General features: G+C 37.7%; 1 protein-coding gene across 1 annotated transcript in view; it reads right to left on the bottom strand.

Annotated features, from left to right (window-relative positions):
- Cngb3 (cyclic nucleotide gated channel subunit beta 3) overlaps positions 1–15431 on the bottom strand; it is a 175834-nt gene extending 160403 nt beyond the window's left edge. Inside the window, 2 exon segments of the mRNA XM_059255609.1 lie at positions 10967–11048; positions 15321–15431. Of these exon segments, the coding sequence (XP_059111592.1) occupies positions 10967–11048; positions 15321–15431 (193 nt within the window).
- Positions 15432–16028: the final 597 nt, after the last annotated feature.

The following is a 16028-nucleotide window of genomic DNA, read 5'->3' as shown; positions in this document are numbered from 1 at the left end:
TAGTCCTGCCCCTCTACTCCCTATGGGTCTCCTTAGCTCCAGTTACTCATAAGTTTCCTATGGTGACCTCTCGTCACCTAGATGCCCTGTGTCACTGAAAATCAGAAGAATCATTCTTGTTTGTTTTTTTTTTACTATTTTCAGAAATTTCACATGCCAAGTTTATTGTTTCTCAATTAATTTGTCTATCATTGTATCTGATATCATTTTGAAAGCATACTTGAGTTCTGTAAATGGAATTGTTTACTATATAACACTGGATTTTGCTTGGATGAAGCAGAGAAATGGAGAAATGCTGGAATAGTTTGAATAAAAGATTCATAATTAAACTATACTCACATATTACTGTTTCATTGATGAATATAACTAATAGTTGTAGAGGTAGACACACTACTAAAATTAGCCATAATGTCCTTCCTGGGTTCCAGGCAAACTGATTGGTCTTACATAGAGAAGCTTTTCAGACTAGTGAATTTTAGTACAGTCTGTTTATTTTAATATTACCCACAGGGAAAATTAAATCATATGTGTTAATTATTTCTGCCAAGACTGAAGACTGATTTCTTTCTTTTCTTAACATTTTTTCCTTTTATTGAAAATAGATTCATTTCTCACATAATATATCCTGATTATGGTTTCCCTTCTGTCTACTCCTCCCAGTTTGATTTTATTTTATTTTATTATTATCCATTAGAAGCCTGTTTGTCTTCTGAGAGACAGAAAGGGAGTGGATCTGGATTGGGGAGGAGGTGGCAAAAACCTGGGAAGCATGTAGGGAGGTGAAACCATGATCAGGATATATTATGTGAGAAAAAAAACAACGATTTTAAATAAAGAGAAAAAACAAAACAAAAACAAAATAAATGTATTTCACACAAAAACAAAATAAAGCAGCAGTCAGGGGAGGCATGATTAGCAGAGAGGAAGAGAAGAATAAGGAAGGGGCTGACTGAAACATTGCCAGACTCAGAGTTTTGCCTGTAGATATCAGTTTTCCCTTGTATGACTAACACTGAGCACCTGCCAAGTGTTTGTTTAGAGCTCACTGTATTATCTTTTGTACAAAATGGGGCAAGAGCTCAGAATTTTGTTTCAGTTATTAAAAAAAAAAAGAAAGGAAGGAAACACTTGAGCATTAAAAACAGCATTGGCTTTTGTTTTTTTCTTATAATTTCACATTTTGAGTTTATGTTGTGTGTGTGATATGTGTGTGGGCACACACATACGAGCACACATTGCTCTTTCTCTGTTTTTTATTTTTCTTTTTTGTTTGTTCATTTTTTTTTTTTTTTTTTTTTTGGTTTTTCCGAGACAGGGTTTCTCTGTGTAGCTTTGCGCCTTTCCTGGAACTCGCTTTGGAGACCAGGCTGGCCTCGAACTCACAGAGATCCGCCTGGCTCTGCCTCCCGAGTGCTGGGATTAAAGGCGTGCGCCACCACCGCCCGGCTGTTTTTTTTCTTTCTTATTTGTTTTTTCCTATTTGCCTGTTGGTATGGGGTTGGAAGGGTGGGAAGGAGGATCTGGGAGTAGATGAGAGAGGGGAAAACACACTCAGAATATATTATATGCAAATACGTTTATTTTCAGTGAAAAATAAAATTTAAAAGAGTAAATAAAAATAACATTTTCCTCCCACTGCCAACTGCCTGCTGCACACCCACAAGCCTCTCTCAAGCCCGGCTGTGAACCCTCCTTGTTTTCTAGCCGCATTTGCAGAGTAAGTTGCAATTCCCTCTTCTATCCCATCTCCTAGAGTCCCCTGCCTCCTGTGGTCATCTCTACACCCACAAGTCTAACTTCAGATCCCTCAACTTATTCCTGAGCCAATTGTGACTGGGGAGAAGCTCCTTTTTCTTCCATCTTCCTCTCTACCCATTGCCAGTTCTACACCCACAAAGCCTTACTCCAGTCCTATGGTTTGGAAGCCATCTTCGCCTGGTCAAATTAAACACCGACAGCTCACCCACCAGATTTATCTGCCCTAGCTCCAGCCACATAGCTCCTTCACTGGTCCAATCTAAGGCAGGACAGATTCTCTTGCCAGAAGCACAACCAAAGAAAGACAGCCTAGGCCAAATCATAAAAATGAAAGCAAAGTGAATGGCTAAGATAACATGTTTTTCCATCAAACCCACTAGCTCTATAGAGCTGTTCTCTAACAAGAATTATCTACATGAATTCAAGAGAGCAGAATTTAAAAGAACAATAATAATTTTTATCAAGGGAATTTAAAGGACACATGAGCAAACACTTCATTGAACTCCAAGATGCTGACAATAAATGCTCAATTATCTCCAAGAAAGTAAAAATATGGGCTGAATGAAATGACTAAGCTAATTTAGGATTTGAAGACTGAAATCAATGACAAAGAAACATTGAAGAGAACACATTTGAAAGGAAGATGGATTTAAAGAAAACTGACTACCTCTCTTAGGAAACACAGAGGGAAGCTTGCAAGGAGAATGAACCAAGCATGAGACAGAATATCAAGTTATCAATGGATAAACAGAAGATCTAGACCAAATAAGCAAGGAATATGAAAATTTCAAAAAGCACAAGAAAGAAATATACAGTAAAAGTGGGACACCATCAAAAGAACAAATCTTCAAATTATATATATATAGATGAGGGGAAGGATCCAAGACAATAGCATAGACCATTGAAGAACAACTCCCCTAAATAAAGATATATTCATACACATACAGAATACTAAGTGGATGAGACCAGAAAAGAAACTCCCCAAAGGCTTAAAGCAGTTAAAACACTAAATATTCAAAACAAAGAAAATTATTGAAAGCTGCAAAAGAAAAAACAAGTCATATACAAGGGAAAATCCATCAGACTGACAGCTGATTTCTCAGTGGAAACTATTAGTCAGGAGAGCCTAGAGTAATGCATTCCAAGTTCTAAAAGACCATGACTGCCAACCTAGACTACTGCTCCCAGCAACACTATCCGCCATAATGAAAGAAAAAAAGAAAACTCCGTGATGTAAGCAGCCTAAAAAAGTTCAAATTAAAAAAAAGCCAGAAAACAAATCAACAACAACAAAACACTAAACATAGCACTGGAAGCAGTACTTTGAACTTAAGAGCACAGCCACAAGACCCCATATAGAAAATAAACCAAACTATAATTAATACAATTAGACCCATATCTATTGCCCTGCACAAAAATTAACTTTATATGGATCAGAAAGTTCAATCTGAAATCTGAACTACTAAGACTACTAGAAAAAAATAGGCAGCACTCCACAATATTTAAGTTTAGGAAAGGACTTTCTGAATAGGACTCTATTTGCTCAGGAGCTAAGGCCAACAATTGACAAATAGGGCCTCATAAAACTAAAAACACTTCTGTATAGCTAAGGAGGCAATCAGTTCAGTGAAGATGAGACTCACAAAATGTGAAGGATTTCTTACTACACATACAACTGACAGAGGATTAATATTCAGAATATACAAAGACCTTTTTATAAAGTCAAGGAAACAAATGGTCCAATTAAAAATTGGGCTAGGGATCTAAACCGAGAATTCACAATAGAAGAAATAGAAATGTCTAAGAAATATGTCAAAAAGTGTTTATCATACTTAGCAATTAGGAAAATTCCAATTAAATCTCTGAGATTTCATCTCATTAGTTGGGATGGTGAAGATCAACAAAACAACTGAGAAATGTTGAAAGAGAGGAACCCACATTTACTGTGGGTGGTAGAGCAAACTGTTGCCATCACTCTGGAAATCTGGAAATCTGGAGATTCCTCAAAAAACTAAAAATAAACCCAGTTATACTACTCCTACGTATATTCCTAAGACATTCAGCACCCCACAGATTCTGGCTCAGTAGGATTAATTGCGGCTTTCTTCACAATATCTAGGAAAGGGAAATAACCTAATATCCTACAGATGTGAGTATACAACATGGAGTAACCATGGGAACAAGGAAAGCATAAAGGGACCATGGTGGTGGTCATGGTGGATGGATTGAGATGGGCATAGAAGGATATAGGTGATATGAAGGGGCAAAACAGAAGAGCAGGGAGGAAGATAAAAGAGGCCAGTGTAGAAGGGGAAGGAGGGAGGAGAAAAAATAATACCAAGGTTGTTTGTTTAGCACTTCAAGGAATCATATTATTTTATATTTTACAAACATTAATGAAATTATGCCATTTAGGTTGACAATGCTCCCCACAAGAACTATAGACAAACAAAATTTCCAGTACCAGGTGTGAGAAACCTCCTTTTGAGTGGATGGTCAGGGTAGTATAAAAGACTTCCAAAGCAACATAGACTATTACTGACACTCTTGGATGCCTCTCAGAGGTAAGCCTCTATTGCTGAGGACACCACAAGCAAGACTTGGGTGATTTGAGCAGGGTTTAACCTGAAAGCCTGTTTTCTGCCTCTGGTTTCCATTAGTACATCCATAGAAAGTACTCTGCAAGCAGCCAAGAGAGGGAAACAATTAATAGTCCTACCAAGCTGTGACACATATGAATCATTAAATGACCAGCATGGCAATATATCCATAAAAGTTCAATAGTGGCACTTACATTTTGTTGGTAGCCAATAGCTGTCTAAGAGGACTTAAGGTCCTCTCAACCGGAGAGAAATCATGCCTGGCTCTAGAAACAAAGCCAGCTCCTAAGGGTAGTTAGGCCAAGGAACTTAAAAGAGAATGTAGTACTATCACTTTGATGAATCAGCACAATTCCCAGGTACATTCTAAATCTTATACCCACAGATCAGTGTAGTTATCACCCCTCATCAAGGAAGCGTCTAGCTCCAGCAGATGGAGACTACTACCGAAAACCACAACTGGACAAAATTCAAAGATAATTGGATCTCAGGGAGTCCAGTATTAGTGGGTACTCTGCAGCACAGCTCTTGCATCTATGGTTCAAGGGAACATCACAGAAGGAGGACAGAAAGACTGTAAGATCTGTAATAGGAAGAAGTCTGCTGTGAGAGTGTTTCTCTTAGTAATGGCTGCATAAACAAGACCTGAACAGTGACAATGTCAATAGACATACTATCACAGAAGGGAGAAAATCTCACAGGATCCATCCCATAGGCAAAAAACTACAGGCAACAGTGAACACTGAAGAAGGGAGAATTAGCCTCTTCAAAGTCATCAGCCCTGAAAACATATACACACAAAGAAGAAAAATGAACTGAACAGGTTGTTTTAACACACACATACACACACACACACACACACACACACACACACACACCAATAATAATCAAAGAGGAGGTTATCAATTTGTGAGTAGGGAGGATAAGGGTGGTATGTAGGGAGAAAAGGAAAGGGGAGAAGTATGAATTCTATTTGAATGAAAATCATAAAATAATAATAACTTGGTATTGAAAAATTGAGAAATTTCATGTTAAAATTTGTCTCTGTAGAGAAGGTGGAACATCCAGGTGCACTTGATCCTCATGCACACAATGCAGGAGTTGGCAGGAATGAGTGACCTCTTTGTACACTGGACTTCTATGCTCTTACTAGTGTATCTCATCTGTCTTCTATCAATAGTAGAATTTAACAACCACCATAAAAAATGATGTATGTATAGTACCTAATTTAATTCTCATTCACAACCAGCTGGTAGTGGTATTCTCCTCATATTCCCCATGAGCAAACAGACTCAGAGATGTTAACTAATCTTCACTTGGGACCTGAAAAGCAACACACTTGTAGTTCAGACTCAGGAGTATCAAACCCTGAAATACTCTTTGCAGTATACGTCTCTTACTCTTCATGACTGGCTGTGATAAAATTTAATTTTGCTTTTTGAATTCTTCCTTGTTTTATTTAAACTGGAATAATTTAAACTGTATGCATGAGAATTCTATGGATGTGGTAACAACTACCACAAATGCCTCGAAAGAACTTGTTTAGTTCTGGAATTCTGAAGTTTAAAAAAGATTTGAAAGGACAGAGTGTTTGGGGCAGGGAACCTCCAGTAAAGACTCCCTTTCTGTTTTTCCTAGTCTAGAAGCTATCCCAGTTCCTTCGTAGTCATTTTCTCCACCTCCAGAGTGTATCCATCTAAACTGTGCTTTTCATTGTCCTGTCTTTCTTCTGTTTTTGTCCTCACTGTCCTCTCAGAATGAACTCTAGGCTCATTGAGGATATCAGATTAGCAAAGGTAATCTCTCCACCTCAAAATTTTAACAACCCAAGAAACAAAAGTCAATGCATAAAACTAGATTAATGGGTTTAGGACATAATAATGTTCTAGTCTTTGAGTAGCCATTATCCTACCTACAACATTATATCTATTTATAACAGATTTAGATCTACTTCCACATAATAAGGTTCCATTTAAGCATCTATAATACATAAATAATAATAATTATAAATAATTACATAAGTCATATACATATTTTCATGGGTTCTGGTATTTTTAAAGAAGAATTTATTCTAATATATATGAGATAGAAGCCTAAAAAAGACATTTGTACTCAAAAGAGGACATTAGTAAGCTATATTTATTTGATTCCAAGTGTGTTACATTCTTCATTTCCATGGTAGATATAAACTGAACCATGTTCTGCAGAAGATAAGAATTCTAAAATCAGAAATCAACACCTGCAGATTTTGTGACATTGCACCTGTGTGTTTTGAAGGAAGAAAATAAAAATATCAACACTTTATACATGCTATCTTTAAACACTAATAATTTTGCTTTTTAAAGATAAAATACCTTAAATATAACTTAATCCTAACTGAAAAATTTGAAGCTATGCTGTTTGCATAGTTAACAACAACAGTTTTCCTTAGTTGAATAGCTTCTCGGTTAAATGAAACTCCACCAAAGAGTTTTTATTACTAGCTATGAAAGATTTCTCCTTACAAATATACATATAACAAGGTTAAGGATAATCTTGTTATCCTAAAGTTGTGATTCTTAGTTTATGTTACTAAGGAATTTTTGTGTGTGTGTGTGTGTGTGTGTGTGTGTGTGTGTGTGAACAGCTCCAGTTTAAAACCATCTATATCCTCAAACAACTCATAAAAAGGCATAGTTTGAATTATCTTGATAATTCTGTAGTGTAGCCTTTGTTTTCCTGGCTTCCTTTGACTCCTGTAGATTGGTAGTGGTTCTTCCTTCCTCAGTATCCCCACTTGCTAATCACTTTTGTGTGTTATATTACCAGTAGAGGAGTCTCTCTCTTCTTCGTTCTCTTTGTCCCTGTCTATTTCTCTCTCCCCCTCACTCTTTATTTTGAGGCAACACTTTATGAAAAGTTTGAAAGCTTTATAGGTGATCAAGTACATTAAACAACATACAGTTTCTTCACTTCCTGTTTTGTAATTCTGTTAAAGAAAGGAGAATTTTTGGCTTTTTGAGTGAAGTTTTCTCCTGTAAAGTCCCATGCTTCTTGTTGATCTTGATTCTTTATTTCAGATAGGCAGTAGATTATTTGTTTTCCCTTTCCAGAGGTCTCACAATAGATCACAAGATTATAACTATTATGGCAAATATTTTAGTTCTGACAAATAAAGCCTTCTTTTTTTAAAAAAATTGAGCATTGGATGGTCTAGTGAGATGGCTTGGTGGTTAAAGTGTGCTGCTTTTTAAAGATAAAATACCTTAAATATAACTTAATCCTAACTGAAAAATTTGAAGCTATGCTGTTTGCATAGTTAACAACAACAGTTTTCCTTAGTTGAATAGCTTCTCGGTTAAATGAAACTCCACCAAAGAGTTTTTATTACTAGCTATGAAAGGTTTCTCCTTATAAATATACATATAACAAGGTTAAGGATAATCTTGTTATCCTAAAGTTGTGATTCTTAGTTTATGTTACTAAGGAATTTTTTTTGGTGTCTGTGCTGCCACCAGAGACTGTGCTGAGATCCATGGTCCATGCTGATACTAGAAACCATGTGGAAGCCTATGATCTGTGCTGCCACTGATTGTAAAGGGCAAGGGAGCTAAGACCTCAGGTCATAGCCTCAGTATCCACATAGAAATCAGCATGACTGAATCTGTACCTTCAGCACTGTGTAGGAGCAGGGTTAGGAGAGACAAGCAGATTCCTGGAGCTCACTGACCAGCCAGCTTAGAAGACTTTATGAGCTTCAGGTTCAGTGAGAGACCTCATCTAAAAAAATAGGGTGGAAAGCATACCTATGACCTCCAGGTGTGTGTGTGCACATATATGGAAATCTCCAATGTTTGTGCATGAATACCCACACATACACATATGTACCCCACCATATGCACCCAACACACACACACACACACACACACACACACACACACACACACACACACACACACACACTTTAAAAATAGTTAAATCAAGTCTCCTCTGTTTTAAGTATATCTATCTCCTAGAATGTGACTCTTGTTCTTGATGACAATTTTATATGTGAGTTTTTATTCAAAATAAAGCCTTCTTCTTTGGTCAATACATCATCTAAACATTTAAATCAGATAGACTAAGAGAACTGACTGTATATGGCATCTGAGCAGTATAAGTTCTAATGGAACATTTCATTGGTTTGCCTACAGGTAAGCGATGCTGTTATTCCTATTTTCTTGGCTGGAATAAAACCCAAAAGGAAGTCAGTGATGGAAACACCTAATTTGCTTAAAAACAAAGAATTTTTTATATTCTGAGTTGAGCAGTAAAAACCAAGGAATGTTCTTGAAAAATAAGTAAGTAAATAAATATATTCAGGAGCCCAGAGAGATTTCCCCTTTGTTTTTGAAAAAAATATGTAATGAAAGTAAACGGAGAGAAGAATGTAAAAACATATAAGACTGATGCAGCAAAAATCCAGTATCTGTATAATGTTGTTCTTTTGACTGGAAACATCTTATTTCCTTTTGATTATTCTTGTCTGCTGCACATCTATCTGCTAAGGTCAGTTACTTTTTCCACATATGTTCTACCACATTCTTTTGAGGAAGAGTCCATTCCCAATGAGAATGGAGCCGTATTTTCAGAGGGATGTTTCTGAATGCAGCAGTATTCATTGATAGGAATTTATTCACTTACAACTTTTTTTCTTTATTTACATTAACTTTTCTGCCTTGTGGCTAAGGATTGAATCCAGGGTATTTCACATGTTAGGCAAGTCCTGTACCACTCAGCTGTGCCTCTAGCTGCAAACCTTTTCTTTAATTGCAGACCTGACTGTGATTTTCATATATTTCTTATTTTTTCCTTCTTAGAGATAGGAATCTTAGGCTAATAGAAACTGAATGCATCTCACTTCAAATGTTTGATTTAATACAGATCACTATAATGACTGTCTGATAGATGAAAAAAATTTTTTTTTCTGCTTTTATGTCAATAATTTTGTGCTGTTATATTAAGCAGTGCTATCTTCTGCTCTAATGATTCCATTTATCTGCTTTTTCTTGGTTAGAATGTAGCTTTCATAAAGGAGAAGCAGGAGAGATGTGCTGGCAAGGGGCTAAGAATAGAATGCACTGGGTGCTGTAAAGCCAAGTGAAGGTATTTATGTTTGTCCTGAAGGCAGTATCGAGGCATTCACAGCTCTTGAGCTGAGGTGTGGGGTCAAAGTGGTAGGTAAAAGAAAGCAATATGCCCATAGTATTCGTGCTTGAGGGAAAAGGAGAGAAATTGAGTGAAACAGACTCCTAAATAGAAGATACCACTTACGGCCTGAGTGCAGTGTAGGTGTAACTTAACTATAAAGGCCTGGCTCAGGAAGCTGTTATTGAGAGTGTAAAGAAGCCAGAAAGTTTGTAAGATATTACTAAGGCAGATGAGGTACAGACCTTATGGAACTTATGGTAGAGAAATAAAACAAGAGTGAGGTTTTGAGCTTGGGGTAGATTTTATAAAAATAATAGTAGCAAAGACAGTGAAGAGAGGGAGCTTATTTGAAGAAGAAGAAGAACATGATAATGAAGAAGATAAATTATTTTAATCATAATATTTTTGCAAAAAATGTATATATCTATTTCTATATCTATATCTATCTATATACACATGCAGTGCTAGTTGGAAAATACTGGATTGAGTTTGACAAAAGTGATTGCCCTGATACAGTTTTGGAGTTATCCATGTAGAACTGAGTGTGCAGCCTTAGACATACAAGCTTTCCAGTTGAGAGAGTACAGAGGAGAGGGGCAATAAAGCTTGAAACGTGTGCTTCCATATCTGTTCTGTTGTCTTAATAACTCATCACTGCCTGAAATTCCACTGTTTATGATGTGCTTCTCATGATCTGTCTGATTTTTTTTCTGTAGCATAACTTCTTCACGAACCAAGATTTGGTTATTGTTTTATATCTCCACACCTGTACCTCAAGGCCGTGGAATGGTACCTAGCACATGTTAGGTAATAAAATTATCTAGTGAGGAGCTGGGAATATGGCTGGGTGGGTAAAGTGCTGGCTTTGAAAGCTTGAAGATCTGAGTTCTGATCCCCAGCACCTATATAAAGGCTGGATGTTTAAGTCTGTAATCCCAAAATTTGGGGACAGATATAGATGCATCCCTAGGGCTTGTTGTCCAGCCAGTATAATTAAAAGTGGTGGGTTATAGGTTCAGCGAGGGACCCTGTCTCAAAAAATAAGATGGAGAGCAATTGAGGAAGACACCTGATGGCAACCTCTGGCCTTCAGATACACCTGCACAGTCAAGTGCACTTGAACAAACATATGAAACTCTATATCTATATCTAAATCTATATCTACCTACCACACACACACAGAGACATACACACAGACACACAAACACACACATGTCCATGCATGTATATACCTCTCCCTAAGACAAAGTATCTAGTGAACGTACTAAATGTATGAATAAAAGACTGAATGAAAATATAATATTTTCACATATAATTCAGTTGTTCAAACTGTCTACAACTTTAGATAGTTTGCTTGGCCAAGGACAAATATTTTATTAAATAATACACTTTAGACAAAGACATACTTTACATTTTCCCCCTACAGGTAGCATTCTGACCTTGTTCTTTGGTGTATGACTTTTCACATGTGACTGGTGTCCTTCTGGTCCTTAGAGATTCTTTTTCACTTTTGTTTTCTCCCTTTGAAAACAAAATAGAGATTGTAGTTACTCTAAAATAAAGTTGAATGTGAAATGTCACCGTTCTCACTCAGTTATCAACGTGGTTATTAAAACTGAACATCTATCTATGATTTCCTAAAAATAATTATTCTTGTGCCTAAATAGATATTCTTGGCCTTACTATTGATTAACTTTATTATTGAATCATCTTTGGCCACCGTCCTCCCAAAATTAACAAGATGTCCATCGTCCTTCCAATTTTCTTCTTCATATTACCCTAGTGTTGGCCCATCAGGCCTTTTAGTTGCAGAATTTAAAACATTATGAGGAGTTGGCAGTTTCATCCCATCATTACTTTGTTCTCCTCATGGTTTTGCTTCTTTCTGTACATCAATATTTGCCCAACCTTTCATTTGAAGTGGAGTTATACCACAGTGGATATGGCCGGGGATACCTGAGATACTCCTATAGGGATGGACTAACACAAAACAGCTTGGTACTGGCATAAAAACCAACATGTAGACCAATGGAACTGAACTGAAGACCCTGACATTAATCCACACACCTATGAACATATGCTTTTTGACAAAGAAGCCAAAACTATACAAGGGAAAAAAAAAGCATCTTGAACAAATGGTGCTTGCATAACTGGATGTCAACATGTAGAAGATTGCAAATAGATCCATATCTGTCACTGTGCACAAAACTCAAGTCCAGGTGGATCAAAGACCTCAACATAAGTCCGGTTTACTCTGAACCTGATAGAAGGGAAAGTAGGAAGTAGTCTTGAATGCATTGACACCAGAGATCACTTCCTAAATATAATACCAGTAGCACAGACACTGCGAGAAACAATTAATAAATGGGACCTCTTGAAACTGAGAAGCTTTTGTAGGGCAAAGGACACAGTCAACAAGACAAAACGACAGCCTACAGAATGGGAAAAGATCTTCACCAACCCCACATCTGACAGAGAGGGCTTATATCCAGAACATATAAAGAACTCAAGAAATTAGGCATCAAAATGCCCAACAGTCCAATTAAAAAATGGCCTATAGAGCTAATCAGAGAATTCTCAACAGAAGAAGCTCAAATGGCTAAAAGACATTTAAGGAATTGCTCAATATCCTTAATCATCAGGGAAATGCAAATCAAAACAACTCTGAAACACCCATCAGAATGGCTAAGATCAAAACCACTGAAGACAGCTTATGTTGGAGAGGATGTGGAGCAAGGGGAACTCTCCTCCACTGTTGGTGGGAACGCAAACTTGTACAGCCACTTTGGAAATCAGTATGGCGCTTTCTTAGAAAATTGGGAATCAACCTCCCTCAAGACCCAGCTATACCACTCTTGGGGATGTACCCAAGGAATGCTCAATCATACCACAAGAACACATGCTCAACTATGTTCATAGCAGCATTATTTGTAACAGCCAGAACCTGGAAACAACCTAGATGCCCTTCAACTGAAGAATGGATAAATAAAATGTGGTACATATACACAATGGAGTACTACTCAGCAGAGAAAAGCAATGACATCATGAAGTTTGCAGGCAAATGGATGGAACTGGGAAATATCATCTTAAGTGAGGTAACCTAGACTCAGAAAGACAAACATGGTATGTATGTACTCACTCATCAGTGGATAATAGATGTAAAGCAAAGGATAACTAGACTGCAACTCTCAACTCCAAGGAGGCTATCTAGTAAAGAGGACCCTAAGAAAGACACAGAGATGACCCAACAACAGAGAAATGGATGAGATCTACATGAGCAAACTGGGGGTGAGTGGGGGGTAATGGATGGCAAGGGTCATGGGAAAGAGAGCTTAGGGGAGCGGGAGGTCCCAGCTGGATCAGTAACAGAGTGGAAGAACAAAGAAAGAGATAAAGACTTTTTATATATAAAAGACTTTTTCATAAAGTCTTTATATCTCTGGATAAGTGAGACAGTTGATTAGCTTGAACTGTTTAGGAGGCCCACAGGCAGTGGGACCAGGACCTGTCCTTGGTGCATGAGCTGGCTGTTTGGAACTTAGGGCCTATGCTGAGACACTTTGCTCAGCCTTGGTGTAGGGAGGAGAGGACTGGACCTGCCTCAACTGAATCTACCAGGCTGGGCTGACTCCCCAGGGGAGACCTTGCTTTGGAGGAGGTGGGAATGGGGGGTGGACTGGGAGGGAAGGCTGGGGGTGGGAGGAGGGAGAACAGGGGAATCCGTGGCGGATATGTAAAATTAAAATAATTATAAAATAAAAACTGAACAACTTTAAAAAAAATTATAATGCAGAAATGTTGGCTCCCAAACTCTAGTAGAGAGAACAAACAACAAAATGGTGAGTATGAAAAAGTATACTGGGGAGACAGTTGAAGTGATTGGTACCCAAACATGAGGACCTGACGTAAAAAGCCAGATGTGGTGGTGGGAACATGTAATCCTAATGCTGGGGCTGCATCCCAACAGATTCCTGGAGCTTCCAGGAGAGCAACCTAGCTGAAATGGTGAGCCTCACGTCTCAGTATGTGGTAGACAGTTCCTGAAGAATGACACCTGACTGAGGTTAACTTTTGATTTCCATGCACACACACATATGATCATACACATACACCCAAATACCCACCTCTAGTCCTCCTTCCATCAAAAAAAAGGATATATAGGTAGATATGTATAAAGGATTTGTAGAAAATATCTGTAGAGAATAGAATTGGTGCTTGAAAGTAAATTATTCTATAGTAGAAAGGAAAGGAAGGGGCAAAGGAAACAGGGAAGTGGATCTTGAGTTTACAAATGCAGGTGGATGGCGGAGACAGAACAAAGGCTCACGATGAGGTTGTGTGGGGTTAAAGACGAAAGTAGAACCATTTATATGGAGAAGAATGTGAGAAGATTGGAGGAAGTAGCTAGGGACAGGGACTTCGAGTGTCTTGTGTGCTGTAATATGGATCTTTGACATTATTTATGAGTACTGAAGACTATCAGGTAACTTCATTTAAGTTTCACAGTAACCATATGTATTAGGCAAGGCTGCTGTCATTTCCTATCAAATATGAAATTGCTTGAATAGCTAATTATATGCACATAGGTAGGGTTGAGACGATCTATAGCTAGTAATAACATCTGATACTGCTCAACTTCTTTTTCATTATGTTTTGATGTTATTTGTAAATATTTCCATTATAGTCTTTATATGTTGCATAAATATAGACTTATACGAGCAAAATCATATTCCGAAGTAAAGGAGCATGTTTGTATTAGGCTGACTTTGTATTTCTGGAGATTTTAATTGTTGGTAAGCAGGAATTATACAGGAACTTTTTGATTGATTGAACTTTTAAAGGATACTGCACAAAGCACAATACAATTTGATTTGTTTTTACTTCTAGATATTTCCTTATACGACTCATATTATTTTTATGCCACTGAAAAATGGTGTATTTTATGGGAGAAAACATCATTTTGACATTTTGAGATTGTTACATTTAGCGTATTTTAATAGAAAACTTAAAAAAAAGTTTTGCCTATTTCCCACATGTATTTAGAAAGGATAGACATCAAGAAATCCCAGACATGGCTGTTTAGATTCTTTGATGCCAGCAGGCCTCAAGATTAACACCCCAGTATCACAGCTGCCACATGGCACTGGTTATACCCAGAGTAGCTCTTCCTGGGCATGAGCTGAGCTTTCCTCCAGCATTGCTGCTTCAGGGTAAGACGGCTCTTGAAAAGCACCTGTTCTTCCTGCTTTCTCTCTAAGTGTCCTGTAGCTCCTGGGCAGCTCATCTGGAAAGCCTGATTCATAGCCCCCTCTCCTCTGTCACCATGCAGTCTGGCTATTGATGAAGTTTCTGCAGTAATGGTCATGGAGTGGGCTAGTACAGCCTCAGCTACGTTCTAGTTGTGTGTTAGCAGGGCTATAACAGGATTCTGTCTCACACATGCCGGTGCTTGGAGAGGGCTCAACACGGTGCCCAGTGCATAGTTACTGCTGAAAACTCACACTTTTTAAGAGAAGAATCTATTAGCTATTTTTGTGTAAACTGTGAGAAAACAATTAGTACCTGTTTTCCAAGTCTTCCAAGTTCAAATACATCTCCTAAACACTTTTATCCTCTCTTTAAACTTGCATTTACAGAATATATAAATTAATAAGAATGTGGCTTAAATAGTACTCAGCCTCATTGTTACCATGTAAAACTGCTGAGCAGTCTTCCATGTGGCAGCATTTATTAACATCCACTGGTAGACAAAGGATGAGACTCAAGACTGACTTAGGAACATAAAGGACATACCTGTGCTGTGGGTGGCTGAGTCTGACCACGCAGGTGAGGGTAGGATTCCTTCTCTATCCTCCCTTCCATAGGCTTCACTTTATTGAATTTTATTATCAGTGATTTAAACATCTTCTTTGAGGCAGTTCTGAAAGACCTCTGATTTGATGACCCTGTATCTTGAAGTGGAGAGATGTGCTTTGTTTTTCTTTCCTTTGGTAGACAAGCCAATTAGTTGTTTAATCAGGATTTTGTTCTGGTTAATTCCTACAGGCGACTCCCTAGCTAGGCAGGGCTTTGGCTTAAGAGCAGTAAATTACTTCTGCTTGGGTGATTTGCACTCTGTTTATGAACTTTTGAGAATCAAAATGCCCCTGTGAATAATTTAAGATGAGAGGATTAAACAAGTGGATTTGAATTGTTTAAATATGATCACACTGCCCATTGACTTGATTTTTTCCTTTCTAATTGCTCACCTTCCTATCTGTACCCAATTTTAAACAAAGGAATATATCTGAATGACTAACAAATGAAACATGCATGGAGATTGTAACTTAAAGCAAATAGTCTGCTTTGCCAAAGTGCCTGTTTCTAGTGATGAAGCATGCTTTTACTATCAATCTTTCCTTATTCTGCTCATCCAGCAGTTGATTCCATATCAGTGGCTGAAAAGCCAATGTAATCTGGTTCTTTTGTGTGTGTGTGTTTATAGATTTAGCTCTGAAACCT

This window comes from Peromyscus eremicus, chromosome 2, assembly GCF_949786415.1.
Source record: "Peromyscus eremicus chromosome 2, PerEre_H2_v1, whole genome shotgun sequence".
Taxonomy (NCBI): Eukaryota; Metazoa; Chordata; class Mammalia; order Rodentia; family Cricetidae; genus Peromyscus; species Peromyscus eremicus.
Note: the sequence above shows the minus strand (reverse complement) of the source record. Positions and strands in the feature narration are given on the sequence as shown.